Below are 24,162 nucleotides of genomic sequence, written 5' to 3' on the forward strand. Positions count from 1 at the left end.
CTGACAGTTACCACACACCACGGCTTATTGAAGGGTAAACGATAGCAAACGATCGATTGTTCGCACCGGCCGGCTATTGACAAAAGATCGTAAAATAAAAATAAATGTTACGCAACAATGACGTCAGTAATCCATAATATGGGTCTAAACTAAGATAATACAATGGTTTTCATCATTTTTATATCTCTATTAACAAAGAAAATACTTAATTTGTATCGTACTCACTTCGCTGCTTTCGACGCCATCTTTCTTATTTGAAAACATGCCATGCATTCTGGGTAGCCCTTACTCCCAAGGGTGGTGTCGGAAAATCTCAATATTGAGGGCGATACAGCCCTTAAACTCGCCCCACAACTTAATTTATCTGAATCGGGACAGCACTTGCACTAGAGGGAGCGCGCATTTTTGAGATTGAGGGTTAAGCAAGGAATTGGAATTCACCCAAAGTGTGGCTCGTGCAAAGTCTGTGTGCTCATTCTAAGTGCATGATGGGAAATTCCCCCAGCAGTCTAGGCCTATGGCAGCATAAATTAGACCAGTGTGTAAAAACAGCTGCTGACCAGTGATGGCCTTGAGACTGCAGCCAGGTCTCTGTGGTGACCCAGTCTGGGGTGAAAAAGTGTTGAGAAAACAGGCTGTGTTCCTGCAATGTGCTGCTGATCTGCCTTCAATAACAGAGTCACCATGTCCAAATAAACAGTCACCTCCTGAGTCAAACACATATCCACACTTTCCCTGATGTCTTATCATATTTTATTCCCTCAGCCTATCCCTGTTCACACATTCATGTGTGCAGATACTGTCTGGTCTGTCAGTCAGTCATGGTGGGCTTCACTCTCCTGAAACACACAGTTGTTCTTCTATCTGTAATTTTTCTGTTGTTGTTTGCTAGCATTTCACTTAACCACCAACGTCACCCACTGGTTTGTGGTTTGGTTTAGTACTTTGGTCAGTATTATTAGTATTACTATTGTCGTTTAAAAAAAAATACAAAATAAAGATGCTAATCTTCATATGACACATCCATAGACCACAATATAAAGCAACACAATGTAGGATTTTAACCTTCAAATAATGTCTGTCAAAGCCTGAGCAGGTCTGTATCACCTGCTCATCACCTTCCGGTTTCAGTTCCTTACCATAAAAAGAAAGATAACATGACACATGTGCATAGTCAATTGGAGCGAGTGGAAGCAGAAGGATGTGTGGCACAGTCACTGTTGATAATGTGTCGATACCTCATACAGACAAACTTCAAAAAGCTTCATCTTATATTACATTGTTGAGGGTTCAGAATGACCCCTTGCCTCCTGCTGTATTATTGATGATGTAAAATATTTATTGGAGAACAGAAGCAACCTTACAGTGTACTGTATGTTCTTTCCTTCAGTACTGAAATACACTTTAATCATCATAAGCCATCTTGTGAGAAATCCTCACCCTGATGATAATGCCTGTATGCCTGGAAGGGGGTTTCAACTTCCCTTCCTCTCACCTTTCATATTAATAACACTCACGCTGCTGCTTTGGTGTTTTGATATCTGTGTTGTTGAAACTCCCTAGTTGACCTCTGCCTCAGACTACACTCTCGTGCCAGTGAACACGTACAAAACAAGAGATTAGGATAGTGGGAAATCCCAACATGGAACCCTTCTGTTGGAAATTACCTGTTATCATTTGTTAATATTTGACCTTTGTGCAAGAGGTGATGTAAGATGATGATAGCCAGTAACACAAACAACATACAGGCACCAATGATGTGTAAGGGGGCCAAGGAAACTGAATTTAAAAGTGAAAGCAGCAGAAAACACAGACTTACCAGGTGAACATAAGGCACAAAGTATCCATAGAGGGCAGCGGGTATACCGAATGCCCAGATGCGATATCCTATAGACTTCCAGATGTTGATGTTAAAGAGCTGACTCAATGGGGGACACCTTCTGCCTGTTTGCTTGTGATTGGACCTGTTGGGCAGGAGGGGCTTGTAGGTGAAGCCGGCCAGCATCAGCACAAACATGAAGATGCAGAGGATACGCATGGTGGTGTGAAGGCCCACATTCTTCAGCAGACCTGACAGCAGGAACGGTAAAGTAATGGTGAAGATGCTGCTGCCAGCTGTCACGATGCCATTCACCAGACCCAGGCGCTTCTTGAAATAGTGTCCCAGGATGACCAGGCTGGGCTGGTAGGCGAAGGAGCAGCCGCAGGAAAACACAATGCCATAGGTGAAGTACATGGGACCAAGGGACCTGTGAAGGAGGACAAGCCAAATCATCATTGTCTTCATTTTATGTTTGATATGAGAATCTTAGAAGACATGAATTTAAAGTAAATTAAAGTGCAAAGGTACACCACTCTGGTCAGAAACCTCCTGCTATCCCAGAAATCAGTTTGAGATCCAAAGCTCTAAGAGAAGATGTCATTGTGGCTGAAGGAGGAAAAAGATAGCTATTTGTATGTACTACTATTCAGAACTCAACAAAAAGATTAAGCAGGTTCCATGTTTTCTCATAGTATTGTTATTATAATTGTCTGTACGCAAGACTCTTTAAATAACTCTTAGAGGATTAGAGGTCTTGCCTGAGGTGACCAGATTTATCTGGACTCAATGTTTAAAATGTTCCGTGTCTCAACTTGCAATACAAAAGTGTTCTGGTTTATTTCCTGTGCAAACATAAACATTAATTGTGTTCAGACCAATCAAACTATTTGCAGATGTGTCTGTATGCAAGTCAGTTATTCAGTCACTGTCAATGCTAGGTTTATACTCGCGCGCAACAAAAATGGCGTCATATCCTGTGTCAGAACGGCCCGGTATGCTCCAAAAGGTGTTGCAGCACTAGGGCACACACCTCTAAATTTTTCTAACTTTGTCAGCTGTGGCGCGCACCAACTCTTCATTTTCAATGCAAGACTGGCTAAGCAGGTTGGCTTGTACATACATTTGTATGACTCTTCTGTCCGAGAGCACTGAGACAGTCAAACGGCCTTAAATTCATGGAACCACTAAACAAAGAGACGGATCGGAAAAGAGGGATTGCCTTGTGACGGGAAAAAAAACGAGCCCATGGAAAGAGTGGTGACCCAGGGGGAAAAGCCCTCCCCGTGATACTGGTGGAGCTGGGATGTTTGTCCCAATACGTGAAACACAGAGAGACGGCCAGTCATTTTGAGACTAAGGGTGAATTCCAATTCCTTGCTTAACCCTCAATCTTAACCCTCAATCTCAAAAATGCGCGCTCCCTCTAGTGCAAGTGCTGTCACGATTCTCAGAAAAATTTAGTTGAGGGGCGAGTTTAAGGGCTGTATCGCCCTCAATATTGAGATTTTCCGAGACGACCCTTGGGAGCAAGGGCTACCCAGAATGCATTGCGTGTTTTCACATGAGAAAGATGGCGTCGGAAGCAGCGAAACGAGTGCGATACAAATTAAGTATTTTCTTTGTTAATAGAGATATAAAAATGATGAAAACAATCGTATTATCTTAGTTTAGGCCCATATTATGGATAACTGTCATTGTTGCGTCTTTTGTCAATAGCCGGCCGGTGCGAACAATCGATCGTTTGCTATCGTTTACCCTTCAATAAGCCGTGGTGTGTGGTAACTGTCAGCTGAATATGTCCGTGGTTGTGGTATTTGTATGAGTATCATCTTATAACTTACTGACAACCTAATAACTTGACTGAAATAAAATAATAAATAAATAATCGTGACGTAAATGTGTTCTTCTTCTTCTTTTTTGGAGTTGACAGACTGGACGCAGCTTTGGCGTTATTCTGCCCCCTACAGTCTAAAGACGTATCTGCATTTAAGGGGTGTCCCATTTCTAAGTGACAAAATAACCCTCAACAGTTTTGATGGCCAGTTATGATTAAAGGTTGAGCTTGAGGGTTAAGATTGAGGGTTAAGATAGGAATTGGAATTGGCCCCAGTATAAGTTATATAGAGGAAGACTTAGAAACACCTCTCCCACAAAACTTAATAAAATAGTGGACAACACAAATTTAACACTGCAAACAGTTTTAAACACTGTTGCCCCCAGTGTGCGAAATACCCATTAATAATCGGGGGGGGGGGGGGTCCCATCGCCCATCGCCCATCTCCCATTTGTTGAGCAACACTGTTTCACCACCCCAGGTGCCACGCTGCAGTATTGGCTAAGTCCCTGTCAGATGTGGGCTTGTGTGGGCCTTTTCCACAGGGCGACTAAAAAAAACGACTAAATATCAACACGTGGACCTCGACCTCGACAATCGACTCTCAAAATGTGAAATTCCCATCCCTAATCCTATTACTGTCAAGTAACCCAGAAATCGCAGTGCCTCATATGTTATCCATGATTTGTTATTTTTCTCGTATATCAGGCTACATGATCAACTGGTCGAAATCAGAAGTGATACCTTTATCTAAAATATGCCCTCCCAGTATTCAAAACAATTGACAATTTAAATGGCTCCCATCTGGATTGGTCTATTTGGGGATTATGATTACCCCAGGATTAAAAGATAATGAATTTATTTCTACTGCCCCTTATCCAAAAAACTGAAAGTAATTTACAAAACTGGTCAAAATTAGGTTTATCCTTAATTGGAATGTTTACTGAAGATGATTACAATACCACAGTTTAATTATGTAACAAGTATGTTGCCTTTGACCTTCCCACTCCCCCTTCTGTCGAGATTTAATAGGGCCATAGATCGTTTCCTGTGGATGGGGAAGAAACCTGCTTTTAACAAAAAGAAATGATATGTGTCAGAGGAGGAGGGTGGTCTAGGATTGCCAAGAATAGATTGGTATCACTGTGCTTTCAGTCTCAGTCAGCTATCTAAGTCAGGTATGTCGGAGGTCTGTGCTCCTGCCTAGGTGGTGATAGAGAGAGAGCTGATAGAACAAGAGTTATGGTGATCAGGCTGGAAACTTAGAGGAGGTCAGGGTTTAAAATTAACACCGTCCCGTCGTCCCGGGGACGTCATTAATTGTCATCGGGACGATCAATATTCTCTCTCGGGACGACCACGGGACGAAAGAGAATTTTGACTGACTAAATTTTTCTGTTTAAGTTTTCAACACTTTCTGTGAACCAGAACGGGTTCATGGTCGGTGGGAAATACTTATATGAAAAGGTAAATGGCTGCGCGCTCATGTTTGTGTTCAGTGGGACACAGAAACTGCTCCTCTCTCACTGTGCGCCGCTCAAGCGGCTGTCTGCTTTGCGCGCCCGCACTGCATGTAAACATTTCATTAATGTTGACATGTTTGTTCCAATCACTGAATGAAGCTCCGCCAGGCTTAGCGTTGCTTGTTTATTTATTTAAAATAGATTTTTTTATACACCACGGCTTTTTCTATACCGGGGAACAAGAGCGCATGTTCCCCCATGTAATCAGCGCACGCATGTCCAGGTGCCGATTGAAACCCAAGTCACACTATCAAGTGCGTCATTATTACGGTTACATCGGTCTTGTCAATAAAGATGTTATATTTAGGGATACACCGATAATTCGGCGGTCGAAACAGAGCGAGTTCACTGTGGAACATCACCTGTTAAACGCTGGAAAGTCTCTAAACCAGTATGCGCAGAGAGAGAGCGAGCGAGAGAGATCTGCGCTCTTGGTCATTAGTTAATTTACTTATTTTTGTGTAGGTAATATGTTGTGAAATATGTTAAAACTTAAATAAACTACATCTACAAGTAGTTATGTCTGGTTGTATTAGTTTGTCCTGTTATTGACGTCATGCTGTCATCACCTGACAGTCTGGCTGATTTAAAGCCCCCAGATGCAGCGGATGCAGCGCACACCAGATGCTAGCGTCATTGATATCATGCGCAAATACAGATATTAGAATATTTGTGTTTTTTCAAAAGTCATTTTTGAGTAATTTTGACAGCCCTAAACAGCCTCATGCAAATCTCAATGCATGGCCCTTCTCATGACGACTACAACCCACTAAATGCAGTCACTAAATGGTGGAGTAGGTCCGGTAGACCACAGTTCTGTGACTGAGTGTGTTGGTTGTCATCTACAACACAACAAATCTAGTCTGGAAATAAATATATTATTTATTATCAACATAATGTATTGTGTTTTTATTATATTATCAGTAAGTAACAACTCAAAATGTAAAAAAAAGATTTTCGGGACGATTCAGGATGATTCGGGATGGTTCAAAATGTTTTTCGGGACGTTTCCGGGACGGTGGTGAAAAAAGTTAGTTTTAATCCCTGGAGGAAGGACATCCAGATTTTATGATATGTTTCGAAATCATCAACCCCCAAACTACAAAGGTGTTAAGCTAGCATGGGATAAAGACCTTGGGGCACCTATTGACTGCGAGGTCTGGAAGGAAACAATCATGTCCTGGTACACTGTAGCCCGAGACATGCAGACACAGCTTATTTCATTCAGGATATTAAATAGGAACTACTGAACTCCAGCAAAAATGTCCAGGTTGGGACTCAGTGCTGGAGATGTAAGAAGGAAAGGGGTACATTGGTACATATTTTTTACAAATGTGAGATGGTACACAGCCTCTGGGTGGCTGTTATCCAATGTATCAATAAAGTACTGAAGGTAGACCAGAGGGAAAAGCTCTATGGAGAGAATTTTGTTCCTTTATTATTCAATCAAATAGAATAGATTTGAAACCAAAAAAGAGATTTGAGAGCAAAAAACAGTACGTTGCGATCGAAAAAAAAAAAATTGAGATCGAAACAGAACAGGTTGCAATTGAAAAAGAAAAATATGAGAAGGAAACAAGGGAGAAGTGGGTGTGATGCAGAAGACGTAGCTGCGCTGGAGCAATGTCAAACCAACCAATAGAAACTCTTCTCCCATCCACCAGCGTAGGCCCCGCCCATCAAGTGCTGTTGAATTCTCAACAAAACTTTGGAAGATGCAAACAAAGAAGACTGATTTGCAAACAAAACTTTATAAAGGCCACATAATACTTCTCCGACTGCGTAATGTGTTATCCGACTGCGTAACCATGGAGACGACTCGAGCCTTCAAACTTCTGCGTCGTGGTGACGGATACGCACTGCAATTTCCCGCCTGATCAGTAGGGGTCGCTACGCAAGGTTGTTCTTCTGGCTACAGTGAGCAATGGCGTCGAGAGAGAAAGAGAGAGAAAGACTGTTGTTGTTGAAACAGTGGCCGTTTCTCACTTTTCTGTGTCACGGAACGCAGTTTTAAGATCATTTGAGGCGAGAAATTGTTTAGAGTCTAAACATGTGCTGTGTGTTAAGATATGACGTATTTATAGTTGGCAGCGACGTTATCGGCGGAGATGAGCTCCGCCTCTGTGGACGCTCGGTGCTCACTGTGAGCAGGCACAGAGCAGCTTAGCTTGGCCTGTCCTGAGGACCAATCGCAGCTCTTGCCGTCTCCGTTGTCCTTTGACGGAGTGAATATTTTGTGCAGTCGGAGACGACGCAGAGGCTCTCTGACAGGCTCTGCGTCAACGCAGAGAACTCTGCTTAACCTACGTAGAGCACTTTATGCAGGAGTATAAATTGGGCTTAACCCGCAAGCAAAGGGGACTGATTTGCAAGCAAAGGTTTTTAACTTGAAAGCAAAGAGGACTGATTTATAAGCAAAATGGTTGTATGTTTTTAATTACAAACATTAGTTTTGATTGAATTTGAAGAAATATGTTCGGTCATATTTATTTATTATTTTTTGATTGCAACTTACTGTTTTTTGCTCTCAAAACAATTTTTTGGTATCAAATCTATTCTATTTGATTGAATAATAAAGGAACACAATTCTCTCCATATAGCTCTATGTGTCCTGGGTATTTTGCCGAGGAAATCCGGCCTATCCAGATATATACGCGCATGGGTGAAGCTTGCTATTGCAACAACAAACAGAGTACTTTTTAGACACTGGAAGTCAGAAGAAAAGATTAGCTTTAAGGAATGGAGAGAGGAACTAACTAAGAATTTATTTACAAGATAAATCATAATCTGGATCTTTTCTCAAAGGTAGGGGCTCCTTATTTGTAAATGATTGAGTGATGGTCATGGTGGCTGATACCTGTACACTACCCTAAGTTCTTTGTTACCCATGCAGGGTTAAGGAGTAGTCATGTGATATTGGCTTGTGATGATTTTAACTGTCAAGAATGTGCAATTTATGATTTAACATTTTATATTATCCATTTGCTGGCCATGTTTATTATTATAATTTTTATTGTCTGTATTTTATTTTATTTTATTTATTTATTTTTTATTTTGTTTAAATTTCTTTTACTCCTACTTTTGCAGGTCCTTGTCATGCTTGTTTTACTTTCCTAAAATGTTGACTTATTCATTGACCGCTGTGTTTGTATTAGCACACTGGTTGTGCATTAACATGTTTAATGAAGAGTCAATAAAAAAAAGTTAAATAACAAAAAGAAATGGAACAAAGGTGTTGTTAACAGCTTCATGGTTTGAAAGGTCTGAAATCAAATCAAAGACTGATATTGGTATTGGTAGATGTCAGTCTGATATCACACTTTGATATCACATGATATCAAAAGTGATGAAAAGTGTTGCACTGTAAAGTGACAATCAGATATTTCTGTGTTGCTGTGAGTTCTTCCTCATGTGTAGACATGTATGGAATTCAGGTATGTGATTGACAAAAGAATACTAGAAACACAGGCTCTTACCCACAGAGTTATGAGTGAAAGATTTCAGGAGAGAAAATAAAATACAGTGTAAATATACACCACTGCAACATAGCTGCATAACAACAGACAAAGAAGTGTATGTAAGAAATATATAGTCATGAAATTACCATTATGTGTCATCACTTAGCAATTAATGAATCAAAGTAGTGGCATCACTGATAACAGTGGCACCTCCACTATATTCACTATAGTGACTGTCCAATAAAGTCAGTAAATTCGTTTATGTTTTGGTTTGGTGCTTTGACGTATCCACACTGGAGATGCTTTGGAAAAAATTAGCTCACTTTCAAAAATTGGAAGAAAGCTAATTTTTTTAATTTTTATCAAAGGGGGCCAAAAAAAAGAGAAGATGATTGCAGTACCCACTTTGGACACTAGAGGCTACAAATAGCATTTAGTAATGTTTAGTGTTCAAATTGAAAGCCAAACAATAACTGTAATTTACGTTATCTTAGTGTTAACACCAAGACTTAGATAGAGTTACAAATTTCACATGAGGGTTATACCACTTAATATAAGTTATAATGACTATAAACTATGATTATATTACATACATTTGCTGATGTATGTCAGATAAAAGAAATGATGTGTTTTGGTGGTGAATGTTTTCTTACTTGATAAAGGAGCTAGCCAAAAGGCCGACCAGGGCGACAGCAGCGCCCCCCACTGCTGTAATTCTGCAGCCAAAGATGTCGGTGAAGACGCTGACAATGGGAGAGCAGAAGAAGATCATTCCCATGGAGAGGGAGCCCACCCAAGCTGCAGGAGACACACACACACGGTCAACGAATCAACCATTAAACACACAACAAGCTGAAAGTCAGAGTTAGTTTTATTTTATTTCACATTCAAAATACAGAGCTGCTAAAAACACAAAGCATAATCTGAAGTTTCTTTTGTTGTTTTTTCGGCCAATCAGCTGATGGTCACGGAGAATACACATGGCTAATTAATATGCACGCACAGAGAGAGAGAGAGAGAGTGAGTGTGTGTGGGTTCACTGTTGAATGAAGACAAGGAATAGGGTCATAATCATTGGTTGTTTGGATAAGAAATTTCAGTTAAATATATCATATAGGAGACAAACCGTGATATTTAAGAAGTGAAATAAAGTTTATATGATTTACAGAAAGTCTGCAATATCAACAGATTCTGGAGAACAATGTCCAGGAATCAGTGACAAAGTTGAAGTTGTGTCGGGGCTGGATCTTTCAACAAGACAATGACCCTAAACACTGCTCAAAATCTACTAAAGCATTCATGCAGAGGAACAAATACAACGTTCTGGAATGACCATCTCAGTCCACAGACCTGAATATTATTGAAAATGTGTGGTGTGATTTAAAGCAGACTGTCCATGCTCGGAAACCATCAAACCTGACTGAACCGGAGATGTTTTGTAAAGAAGAATGGTCCAAAATACATTCAGCCAGAATCCAGACTCTAATTGGAAGCTATAGGAAGCGTTAAGAGGCTGTTATTTCTGCAAAAGGAGGACGCACAACATTGCCTAAACTTATGCACACTCCTAATTGTTTTATAATATATATAATAATTCTTACACACTTTCTGTAAATCATACAAACTTTATTTCACTTCTCAAATATCACTGTTTGTCTCCTATATGATATATTTAACTGAAATTTCTTATTCAAACAACCAATGATTTATAAAGGAAAATCATGATTTACAGGGATGCCCAAACTTTTGCATACCACTGTATGACTACACTATGTATTGTATGTGTATTGTTCTGTGTAGCAGTGCAGCTCACAACAATGGTATCTGTGCTCATACAGAGAGGTGTGGTTTCACTGACAGCTTAGACCAGGAGGGGGTTGTTCTATGTAAATGTGATGATTCTGTCTCTTGGCTCCCAGAAGGTGTAAATCAGGGGTCTCAAACTCAATTTGCCAGGGGGCCGCATGAGTTAGAGTGTGGGTGAGGCTGAGCCGCATCAAGTAAGTACTCAAAAAAAAGTCCTTCTATGTGAAGTTACATCCACACATCCATATATGACACATACATAATGATCTTTATGACGAGGATCGAGTACAGTCGTGATGAAATACGGGGGATCCGACTTGATCTTAGAAAAATGTGTTGACACATTCTCAATAGCGCACTTTTATTGTTTTCACTCCGGTCTCAATCTAGAAGACGCTTTAGCACTGTAATTAAGGGAATAACAGATGCATCAGATGAGCTGATCTCTTTAGTTAACTGCTCAAAGAGAGAGAGAAGAGAGTTCTGTCACAGGGAGTTCATAATCTGCTCTGCGCTGCAGCCAAGTTTCGCTTTTGCGCAAAGACACTTTCCAGCATTTAATAGGTGCTGTTCCACCGTGTGCTCACATCTTGTTAGAATGGTTTTATTGGCGTTCCAAACTGATCTTGGACAGACTCTAAGCGGGTACAGACAGGCACGTGCTGGCTGCAGTTTTTGCATGCGTCATCACAACATCGTTTCGGTGGTTACCAAGGGAAACGGGAGGAAAAAATAGGGCGTCTTTAGGGCGTCCTGCTGGCTAAAAGCCTGCGCTTGGCTCCTGTCTTCGTCACATTACAGCAAACCCTCAGTCAGTCTTATCCCCGAACATCCCACTAAGGGGCCACTGACTCTGTTGAACACCGCGGTTATATCCTGTTGCAGCGAGTGTTGACTGATATCTTCTCCCTGGCACCTGCGGGTGGAGAGACTGCAGCTCTACGGGTGTGACGGGCCATCGCAACCACTGAGGATGGACGCACGTTTAAGTGAAAACAGAATCACATATAGGCTGCTATAGTAACTTGACAACAGAGACTACGTGGTATAGATGTGTGTGTGTGTGTGTGTGTGTGTGTGTGTGTGTGTGTCTGCAGCTTTATTTCTCTCCCTCTTGCACCACTCTTCCTTATCACCACTGCGGGCCGCACTTACATTAAACTTTGATGTCAAGTGGGGGGCCACAAAATATCGTCTGGGCCGCGCGTCTGAGACTACTGCTGTAAATCTTTGAGGCTAAAATTCTCCCTAAAGCAGTTTGAGGTGTGCCTACATTCAAATGGCCATATCTTCTTCAAATATTATCCGATTTGCATGTGTTGGACATTGTTGGAAAGTATCCATCTGTAAAAACAACTCAAAATGTCCCTGGGTAGACTTGTGACCAGTTTGGGCATGGCTGGACACAAATGTTTTTGCTATTATGCTAAAAGTGCTCACATGATAATGTACATTATTACTACTGATGACATTTGCAAGGGTTTTCACTATAATAATGGCCTGCTGGGCATTCAAATAATGAGACGCAAAATAATAATGATAACCCGCACCAATAATTAAAAATAAAACCAATTATTAGTTAAATTGGAAGATAAAAATTAATAATGGGTAATTGTAAATGGTTTGTATTCATAATTCATTTTCCAATTGAAATTGGAATAAAAAATGACACAGTCATCAAATCAGCAGGTTGCAGTTGAGTTATGTGTTTGTTTTGATTGCTTTATGTTTTATGCCATTCAATGCAATACATACAACTTACATTCTTATACATTTTTGATGATGTCACATGCATCAATGCTCCATCTTCTTTTAAATCAATAACAATATTATATAATAACAGAAGCTTGGCATTAAAACAAATTGAACTGTCAGTCTCAATATGTTAGAAAAGTCACTATCAGATTATTTCATATCAGAGTGTTTACAAAAGCACACAATTAATCACTTGATGGTGAAAATAATCAGCAGATGAATCCATAATGAAAATAGTCATCAACATCAAAGGCTCTAATAAACCTGATGACTTGATTTCGTGAATAAGCTCAGAGGGCATGCATTAAAGCAGCTGGTCCTCCATTTACTAGAATGAATTGAAACGACTAATGGACAAGCACACTTGTCTCATATTGCAGTGGTGTGACAGGCAAGAGCATCTGTGGAGAAGTGTTTACTGTACATCCAGACCATTAAAAAAATGTTAAAGTGGCTATAATATCACAACCATAGGGTAGTTCAGTGGTTAAGACTGTAGGTGCAGAGACATCCTGGTCAACTCCACCTCCACCTCCTACACCTGAGTCATGCTCGCTATCACAGCGTCATGGTGCACAGATACATATCAGGCCCTGAGCAGACAATAGAGAACAGCTGGGAAGCGTTTTGACAAGGCTACTCCATGTGAGGCTCTGATGGGGAGAGGTACGGAGAAAAACTTTGTGTGTCTGCATCTTAAGTCGTAACCTCTGTCCTTCATGTTTCTGGCCTCACACCACAGGAAGACAAAGTTATGCTTGATGACAGCATCAGAGGAGCAGCTGCAGAGTATTTTATGGCTGCGTATAAAACACTTTGCCTGAATAGTATGTTTGGAATGACTTCCCTCTGCAGTGGCTACACGATGTCCATATGAAACATGTTAATGGGAGTTGTGTTTCGTGTTAGAGGAAAGAAGAAAAGGGGGTGGTGTGTTTGAGCTGCTTGGTGATTGGGGGAGATTTTCATCCACCCTATCTTTAAGCACACAATCAATGAAATGGCAACAATTTGAAAAAAAAAAAAACACCACCTCTTATTTACTATCTAACATTTAGACTGAAGATGAACAAGCTGCATTTCTAAGTTTTACATTATACATACAAGTGTGTGTCTTAAGCTACTGAATTGCAGAAAAAGCTGACAATATAATTACAGTAAAATATTACATACATATTAAAATATTTTACTTCTTGGATCTTTACTGTGTGTTTAAGCTGATGCTTTTCATTTACTTTTGAGCATGTGTGTTTTCAGTCTAAGTGCTAATGTTGGATATTTAAACTATATTGAGGTTTTTTTAATCAAATAAACACAGACATGCTGCATACCCACAGAAAGGTCAGAAACTCAGCTAAAAGCTCATACAAACCATTCTAACGTTCACGAAACACAGTTAAAACACAGATGGATCAAACCAGCAGGAGCGGAAAAAAAAACGTTACAGCGCACGCATTGAAAAGCGGCACCGGAGCGTCAGCTTGATTATGTAAACAAAAAAAACACGTGTCGGCTGGACAGCGGAGAATCTACAGATTCCAGCTGTACCATTTTTATCACTCTACGACCAAGATTCACAGATCCAGCCCCAAAATAAGAGCAAAACAACAACTGACTTTCAAGATTACATTACAGAGCAACATTAGATCATTCTGATTAGAGAAAGGCGAATGTCCGCACAAATGCGTCATACGTGCTAACTTGCAGAACTGTGATTGATGGGTGTGATTTATTTATTTTTTTAGTTAGTTCAGTTTTGTATTGCTCAGAAATTCTTACTGCTTACGGTTTTTTCATGTTTACTTACAGCAAATGATATGGACCTGATTTTTATTTGTATTTTGTAATTATTTAGAGTTTGACAATAACACAGTAGAATTTATATGGCTTTGTCAAAATAATGAATTACTTTATAAAGCCACTTTTTTGTTATATATCAAACTTTTGACCTGCCACAATAATGTAATAACAATAATAATAATAATCTTTTGCGTGACTTATTGATAAATCAAGAAAATATCACCAGATTAATTGACGGTAAGTAGCAGTTCTAGAAAACAACACAGACTTTGAGAGCTCAGTGGCTTCAGTTTTGCATGGTGCTGCATGATACTGTGACGTCTGATGTTCACAATGATTTCAGAACTGTCATTGAGAAAGTGAATTATCTCAGAGACCAGATGCAGGAAATAGTAAACGGTTTCTTTGCTACAGGTTTCCTCCTCCACTTATAGGCTTTTAGGAAGACAATTAATGATTAAGCCTTCATAACGGGCACTGGAACATAATCCCTTAATTAAAGTCTTCTTTTTTATCAACATGCTTGATTGTTAAAATGCAGTGGTCATGGTACAGTAAAATAAATGAAATCAGCTGAATCTAATTTCATTGACCAATTAATATCAAACTAATGTCTTGGGGCACTGACAAACTGAATCCAGCAGCAGAGACACAGTAGATCTCCTTCTTTCCCCCTTAAACATAAAAAGGCAAAGGCAAGTACAACTACTTAAAAGGTTGACATTTTAGAAATCTTGCTAAATGTTGGAGATGAACACATTTTCAGGATTTTAAAGTAGACATATTATACCCTACTTCTACAAGTTAACCTAGTTCCCTGGTGTCCTCATGAACATGTCTGTGACATGCTTTGGTGAAAATACCTTAAGGATGAAGCACCACAGCAGTTCAATCACCCTGCCAAAACAGCCCTGTTCAGTTTTGAGTGCCTGTCTCTTTAAATTCAAATGAGACACAGGAAACTACATCACTGAGGCTCTGGCAGCTAACAGCAGTTAGCATTTGGAAAAGCGATCATTTGCCGACTCTAGCCGGCACATTGCCGTCAGCTAACAGCCAAGAACAGAACACTTCGCGGACTTCCGCTCTTCCAGATACTGTTGCCTTCTTCTGCACTCTCGCGTTTTTTGGGACAAAGCAGAGCTCTTCAAGACAACAATTCCAGGAATGTGTCATTGTGATGGAGCAATGAGCCCGCAAGTCAACATCACATCTTATCTCCTGTAATTAGACTGAGGTAGACCACAAAAACATGAGTGAGTCATCTTTTTTCACACTTTGCCTACTCATAGGGCCTACAGAGTCCTAAATATAAGCATTAAAATTATTAAAAAGTTGATTTAGCATAATATGTCTAAGTCTTTTTAACCCATCTATACTTCAGCATTGTTGGCTTTGATTATTGTGTCGGACATCGTGCTCATGACTCTTCCAGTGACAACCATCTCTGACCAATCATAGGCCGGCAGTCTGTCGACGTCACATTTTAGTATTGTTTCAGCTCACTTGGAACCTTGTCCGAGCAGGTACTAAAAAAGTACCAGGTACCAGGTGAGCCGTGCAAAAACTGTATAATCTAAAAGCACCATTTTGCACAACTTTGCTGGAAAACCAGTTGAAATGTGATGAGTTGTGTTATTGTGTGAGTGACCGTGGGAGCTGCACCACTGTTATCAGTCAAGCCAATATCTCAACAATATATTTCTTATGTAATGTACCTTTAATACCCTGGCCCAATAACCACAGGCTCAACATGTGTTCATGTGTTGTGTAGCTCAAGTCATGACCTGCTGATGTGTGTCATGTGCAGCAGGTCTAAGAGCTTGAACAGGTGCTCAGCTTTCAACACGTTCACCTGCTGCAGCCTTTATCTCTGCACAGCCTTCACAGCCTTCACCTCAGTTCAAACTTACACACACACAACAGCCTGTTAAATATTAACCGCACAGTTTGAAAACATATAACTGTTCGTTCTGTGGACTGCTTTGATGTAATGTTGCTCTTTAACCAAAGCTCATAATTCCAATCTGTACAATGTTGTATACTGTGGCAATATTTAAATATACAACAGCTGTTAATAAATTAATAAGATATAAAACATTTTCAAATTAACCCAATAACAGTTAAACATCCTCCTCTCTTAAAGTTGGAGTCATTCATCAGACATTTTTCAAAACAAACAAAGGTTTGATGAAGTTTATCAGCTCCACACATCTCTCTCTCTCTCACTAAAGCAGTGTTTTTTGAGTGTCTGTGTAAACACAGAATGAGGTGCTTTACATCATGACTGACTGGGGGAAGGTAGAAATTAAACTCTACACAGAGAGTGTTGAACTTTAGGTTGAACTTTAGGTGAAGGAAATAACCCCAGTTCTCTGGAACAGATACATAACCAGATGTTGGAATATGGACTGAGAGTCGCTCTTTTAGAAGGTTCTGCAGCTGCGGGTTACACAGTGGAGCTTTTAAACTACAGCCATTTAGTTACTGGTTTGTCATACAACATCATAAACACACATTCACTCTTTGCTGCCCAGTTACATTCAGTTTAGAGAAGCCTCTAACTGTCTGCAAGTCCAATCAGGATCCAGAAGTCTGCAAAGAGGTGGAGCTCTCTGCTCGTGATCATGAGGTGATGGGGGAGGAGGGAGGGGAATGCTGATGGCAGCAACAGTTAGTTAGTTCAAATTTAGCCAAAAGACGATGTCACTGACAGCAGCTTTAAGTTACATACAACTGACACTAACTCAGCAAACATTCATACTGTACATACATGTAGAATCTGTGTGTGTCCTTCAACTGTGAGTGAGACAGCATTATACACTATGTTTCTCCACTATACTGAAGCCCTGAACACTCTGATAAAGAGAGGTTAGTTCACTGAGCTCAGGGAAGAAATCATCTAGTGCTGAGACTTTCAAATTCAAACTATAACTCAGAATTACATATGGCATCATATGTAAGCTATAACTATTTAATACAGGCATTCAAAGGTCAGGACAAACACATGGGTCAACCTTTTCATTCAAGTTATGTGTAGACATACTGTATGTTTTAAAAAATTTGCAAAAATGTGCATAAAGCTATCTCATGGCAATGTATGGTTTACAAAATGGACAGAAATGCAGTAAAAACTTCAGTTGGAAATGTTTGGAATGAGCAAATTTGCTTTGGACATGGTTTTTGCCTTATGGCTTAAATGCCTTTCTGATTTGAATGTTAAGCTCAACTACTGTTGTTGTAAATGTATTATGTAAATGAATCTGGCCTTTCCTCTGTGATAATCAGGTTTTACAGGTAGCTTTCATTCATTCATACAGTAAGCTTTAGACAAATTTTTGTTTCTTCCAGAGAAGAAAGTGACGCCTCACTCAGTTTTTCTCAGTCACTTTGGTTCTTTTCTCAGATCAGAATGAAAATTCTCATAACTATTAGTTCAACCACCACAACATATAGTCATTTGTGCACATCATAGTAGCAGTTTCTCCTTCCTCTCGACAAATGGCAAATGCTTTTTAGGGCTGTAGCGCTACACTAATCTCAAGATACGATACGATACGATATTCGGCTCACGATATGATATATATCACGATATTCAGCCAACGATTCGATATAATTCGATACTCTTACATCATTTTCTGAAAGATTTAAAAGGGACAAAGTGTTTTTGGTGACATCTTGTGAGTGTTCCATTTACTTGGATTGAATTAATTGAACTGAAAACTAAAAACATCAATTACACAATATATGTCTCTGACTGGACAGAGTCCACAGCTTGCAAATGCTGGAGAAAAAGAATTAAAGATGTGTTTAATGTGATAAGAAAATTAGTTCCCTTTATTGAAACAGTGCAAACTGTAGCTTACAAGCCTGAATAGTAAACAACAATAGAGAGTTAAAAAGTGCATCGAGTGGCCTGTTCTGAACAGTTGCTTTTTTAGCTCGACACTGAACACATGAAGCAGTCAGTCTAGCCACCAGGTAAGTAAACATAGTACCATGGCTTTCCCCAAACAGTCAATAAGAACAAGTTTTAAACATTTCATTTAAATTTAGTGCTGGGCCATGAACGGCGTTAACGCATGACTCGTTTCCATGACGACTGACCGGAAAAATACACGCGTTCCGACATGTTGATGTGACTCCTGATCATTAAAATGAGTTTCTAAAGTAACGCTAAACTTTAGAAACAGAGGCACACATACGCAGTACACAGTTACGCTGGTTAATTGTAGTGCTGCTCTTTTCGTTTGATGAACAGACCGCTCCAGTTCGACTGTAGGCTAACTGCTAACGGAGCTAACTGCTAAACGGTGGCTGGACTCCAGTGACACAGCATGAAAAACTGTGTTACTTTCTTCTTTTTAAACCCAAAGTGCTTCCACATATCTGCTTTTAAGCATGAAAGTGTTGGACTTATGTTTGCCGCTATTTTCTTGAATCTCCTCTCACTGAGTAAACAGGAAGAGGGAGACGTCGGCGTGTGAAGACGGGTCACTTGCTATAAACTGCCTATTATAAATGCTCTACAGCGACACTAGCGGCTGGCTGACCAAATCGCTCACATGTATCCGTTGCTTTCATACAATTCTCTGCAGTTTTCTAACATTATCATTTGCTTATGTCATGTCAGTCAAAATTAACTATACTTATGGATGCTGAATAGTCGTTCCCAATAAAACTAATAGTCTTCATTTCATTGCTTGAGTCATTACATACAAAATTGTTGAACTAGTTATCAAATTCTTTCAAGCATCATTTGTTCCTGCAAATGTCTCCTTAATTGAACAATTGCTCTCAGGTGAACTTCAGCTTTCACTCACGGGGTGTGTGAAGTATTAGTTGTAACCAATGACAAGCCACTTGTTCACAGTCACTCAGGGATGAATCCCATGAACCCTCACTTGTACCATTTCTACAATGCGGTGACACAGAAATGGAAGGTCAGCATCGTGGAAGAGGGGTGAGGATGTGGGGAGGAAGGGGAAGGGGACAAAACAGGGGAAGAGGAAGAAGAGACCAAACACATAGGCAGATTCCTAATGAAAGTTGTCGAGGCAGCCAGAGCCAGTTCTGCCCCTGGTGTACCAGACTCCTTCACCGGCTGTGGAAGATCTTGAGGTTTATCTGGAGGAGGGGAAAGGTAGCCCAACAATGGAGATTTGCAGGTGGTGTCTGGATTCCCAAGGAGGAAAATGCTAAGAACATCGAGCAGTTCCGAACCATCTAGCTGCTTAGCGTTGAGGGGAAGATATTCTTCGCCATCCTATCCCGTAGGTTGACGGAGTTCCCCCTGAAGAACGAGTACATCGACACCGCTGTACAAAAGGTTCCAGGATGCCTCGAGCATACAGGTGTGGTCACACAGTTGATCAGAGAGGCATGAGAAGAGAAAGGAGACCTAGCAGTGCTGTGGCTTGACCTCACCAATGCTTATGGATCCATTCACCATACGCTGGTGGAAACAGCACTGGAGCGGCACCATGTCCCAGGTAAAATCAAGGACCTCATCTTGGACTACTACAAGAGTTTCGAGCTCAGAGTCACATCAGGGACAGTCACATCTGAGTGGCATCAGCTGGAGAAAGGGATCATCAGTGGATGCACAATTTCAGTGATCCCCTTTGCCTTGGTCATGAACATGCTGGTCAAGTCAGCTGAAGTCAAGTGCAGAAGTCCGCTCACCAAGTCTGGAGTCCACCAGCCCCCCCATCAGAGCCTTTATGGACGACCTGACCGTTACAACCACGTCAGTCCCAGGGTGTCAATGGATCCATCACCTGGGCTCGGATGTGTTTCAAGCCTGAAAAATCTAGGTCCCTGGTGCTGGGAAAGTGACTGAAAAGTTCCGTTTCTCTCTGTACGGCACCCAGATTCCATCGGTCACCGAGAAACCCATCAAGAGCCTTGGCAAGACCTTTGATTGCACCTTGAAGGACACTGCATCCATCAAGGCCACAAATCGGGAGCTGGAGGCCAGGCTGACAACCAGGCTGGAAATCACCTTGAGATCACACATCGTTCTGTTCTCAGATGTAACAAAACAGGTGGTTCTTCTGGAGCTGACAGTCCCATGGGAGGAGCAAGTGGAAGAGGCAAATGAGAGGAAGCGTGCCAAGTACGCTGAATTAGAGGAGGAGTGCAGCAGACGGGGGTGGCATGTCCGGTGTGTGCCAATCGAGGTGGGCTGAAGAGGCTTCGCAGCGCAATCTCTGTGCAAAGCATACAGCCTGCTTGGCACAATGGGTACGCCAGAGAAAGGCCATCAAGACAACATCAGAGGCAGCTGAGAAGGCCTCTAGATGGCTGTGGATCAAGAGGGGTGATCTGTGGGTACATGCTCCTAGACACCAGTCGGGACTTGATCAATCTCGGCTGGGTCGCCTGGGTGAGGGTGTATGATGTTGAAAGACCCGAAACACCCAATGACCCCTGGTTCCATCACTGATGATGTGTCTAGGTGCATCATTAGATGTATATTTAACTAACATATGGTGTCAAGACTTCTCATTTTGATGACACTGGCAGTTTCACTGACATGAATACTTGCTTTTGAGGAATTAACTATCCATTTTATTATCCACTAGGTTTTGCAGTTTGCACTAATTGTTTTGAGAACTGCTCTGCAAATGTTAATAGTGATGTGAGAAAAGCACCAAAGCAACTGAGAAAAACTGTAAATGGATAGAGTCATCCTGAAGTGACTAGCGATGAGGACATTTGGTTGAGGAAGTGTGAATAGAACTAGAAGAAGTCAGGGCATCACACAGGGAGTTCTTATATTCTTCACAGACAGACAGATCACATGTGTTTTTGAGTGGAAATTATACTCAACTACGCAAAAATATGGGCACAATAATAGGATTGCTATTGGCCCCTTTATTGGTATGAAAGGGGCCAGATTAATCAAAACAGGACAATCAAGGACCATAAACTTGCTCTTGTCCAAATACCTTGGTTTCACTACACAAAATGACAAATAGGTGGTTTTACAGGCATGAGGCCCAAGAGCAGCCCCTTCTACTCTTCCCACAGGAGAGCAAGAACCATAGCCTGGAACACAGATGTGGAGGGCACTGACCTCACACTGCTGACCTGTCTAACTCCCCACCCCTGCATCCTGCACTGTGATTGGCCCATTAAAAATCTAACTTCACATTTTCAGTGTGGAACCAGAGAAACGAAACCTGTCATGTGACATCTGAGAGGGTCACAGAGCCTGTCACGATTGAATGAATAACTATCATGACTGGGAAATTCATCAAGTTTTCTACATCTGGTGGATTCATGCCACAGTTGACATGCTACATTGTCCAAATTGTACTCCAATCTGTCTTCACACGCCGACGTCTCCCTCTTCCTGTTTACTCAGTGAGAGCGAGGAGATTCAAGAAAATAGCGGCAAACATAAGTCCAACACTTTCGTGCTTAAAAGCAGATGTGTGGAAGCACTTCGGGTTTAAAAAGAAGAAAGTAACACAGTACTCCAATCTGATTCTTAACACATCAGATTTCACAGTTCACGTTCATCACTACAAATGTCTTACATCTGAACACAAATGTCCTCTTGACCTACAAGCAGACAAATGTCTTTCTGCATAATGTGTCATTGTCATCAACAACAGAAAACATCACATTTATAGACAAGACGTACATTCACTCACAGGTGAAATTGAAATAGTGGATGAGATTCAGCTGTGGAGGGCAAACCTCTCCTCCATCCTCCATCTAATCTGAACATCAGCATCGATCATTAGATTTCTGTTTTCTGAAAAACTGAGATCAGAGTCGCATCAACAACAAAACTTTTATTTGAGTCACTTTTGTCTGGTAATGTGAACACAACCATTGTCTCCCTGGATTGCTTTGATGGTTTCAACAATAGCATTGATAATATGAATACCAAAGCATGTGTGGAATATGAGATCTCTCGCTAATCACAAGTAAATCTCCGCAGTGATCCTGCGGATACACAAACATGCTTGTAAACACAAGTTTGAACAAAAAATGCTTATGTTTTAAATGACCTGTGAATAAATCATTAACTGCCTTATCAGAGCAGTAACACTAAGATTACAATCTATAAGATTAAATATTAATCTGTGAGAAATGTAACAAGCAAGTGTCACATTGTTGTGCTTGAGGTCAACAGCTGCACTTCATGAACTTTTACAACTAAAAAGGTATTAGATAAGTGATATTTTCCAAGATTTGAGCCAACAGCCTTCCGATTATGAGCCAAATTCCTTTCCTCTTGGCCATGGGCTGTCACCCTGGGTCATCTCCTAGACCAGTGTTTCTCAGTCCTAGCCCTTAAGGATTCCCTGCTCCAACACACCTGATTCAAATGAATGGAACATTATCAGGCTTTTGAAAAACTTGATGACAAGCTACAAATAACAGTTGTTTTCATTATTGATTAATCTGTTGATTTGATAAAATAATCAAATGTTTAGTCGATAAAATGCCAGGGAAGGGTCTAAAAATGTGCCAGCGGTGGAAAAAAACAGACTGAATGCTGAAGTGGTCATGAGGGCGGAAGAGAAACTGCCATCTGAAGATAAAGGGAAATAGAAGAGAATAAGCAAGGTCAGCGAATATTAAGGACATGAAGAATATGGTGAAAAGCGAATATGACACAGAGGAACTCTGACCTAAATGTGTGTGTCATGTGATAATATTTCACATCAGAAATCAGAGAATGTTAAGAGAATGCTCCAGCTTTACAATCTTCAAAACACATCTGGAAAAACTATCTATCTGCCTCGTTTTAACGTCATAATGAAAAGTTTAACATGAAAAGTTGTCTTTTTCTCAAATAAAGTATGTGTGGTCATAATTAACCAAAGACAGTGTTATAACCTTTATGTGCAGACTCAGGGTGCCCATTTATTGACTTGTATAGATCTTGTACTTTTGACTTTCGTGTCATTCTTTTCTGTTATTTTAAGTTACAGTAATGAGACTAAGATTAAATGGATTGTTCAGCTAGAAATCATCACCAGCATCTCACAGATAGTGTAATCACTACACTGTCTTCATACTGTTTGGTGCACCAGTGTAATCACTTCAGCTTCTGTCACTTCTTCTTATCCTACTCAGACAAAAACAGCAGGAAGAGGAACCCATTATAATGATTTTTCTAACTTGCCCCTCCCACTTCATCTTTGCTAGAGTCCAACTTCACAGCCACTCAGAAAGGTGATTAATGCAGCTCCTACGGCATTGACCAAAATGAACATGAAAACAGGTAGAAGACATAGATAAATATTGTGCTCATGTCAGGAGCTGAGCCAGTGTAGGAAAAGAAAAAGAGCTATTGTTGTCCCAAGAGCAGGAGAACACTCAAAATGGAAACACCACATGCTCAGTGGCAGCCATGCTGTCTGTTTCAACTGCACCTTTCTCGTCTAACTGTGAGTTCTGTCACAGTTATATCAACGCTGATCTGACTTTACATACACACACAGACATACACACATGTAAACACACACACACTTAGACTTTGAGTAGTCCCTAAATTTCCAGCATTTATGCAAATATACAAAGGTAGTAATGTCATGCAAATGCTGCAGATGCCCTTCTGCTGGCATGTCATTAAAAAAGAAGAAGAAAGCAGACATACACGCCAAAGACAATGTGAATGAAACATGGCCATGACAGCAATAAGAGTTTCAACACTGTAAACACCTAAAATAAGCACTGACAGGTAGATGTGAGCTCGACTTGATGGGACAGAGGAGCAGAGTAGAGCACAGAGGAGACAAATGAGGGGGGCATATAGGGTTGCCACCTTTCAGAAATGAAAATAAGGGACGCCCCACCACGGTTCCTAATCTAGGACATCTCAGCGCGTGTGCTGTAAGGGTGTCAGGGGTTTTTCTAGGAAAATTTGACGTAAAATGGGGCATTCTGAGGCTTTTTGAAGGACCATTATGGTGTCTCATTAAGTAAGGGCAAGTAACTCAAAAGTTACCACAGACGCAGAACATTACAGAACTCTGTATTGCAGAAAACATGTACTTTGGGAAGCAGCTGGGGGAACACATGAACAAGAAATGTCTTTATTGACAAGACCAATATAACTAGGGATGCACCGAAAATCAGGAAACAGTTGTCTGAAACCAAAAAAACGAAATAAATTATTATGCCAATTCCGTACCA

General features: G+C 40.6%; 1 protein-coding gene across 1 annotated transcript in view; it reads right to left on the reverse strand.

Moving 5' to 3' along the window:
- slc16a10 (solute carrier family 16 member 10) overlaps positions 1–24,162 on the reverse strand; it is a gene marked incomplete at both ends in the record, with an annotated part of 84,618 nt that overhangs the window by 47,859 nt on the left and 12,597 nt on the right. Inside the window, 2 exons of the mRNA XM_083909301.1 lie at positions 1,820–2,249; positions 9,291–9,435. Coding sequence (XP_083765427.1) covers positions 1,820–2,249; positions 9,291–9,435 — 575 coding nt within the window. The remainder of the gene's footprint in view (positions 1–1,819; positions 2,250–9,290; positions 9,436–24,162) is intronic.

The sequence above is a fragment of the Microchirus variegatus genome (genome assembly GCF_963457635.1).
Source record: "Microchirus variegatus genome assembly, chromosome: 23".
NCBI classification, from domain to species: Eukaryota; Metazoa; Chordata; class Actinopteri; order Pleuronectiformes; family Soleidae; genus Microchirus; species Microchirus variegatus.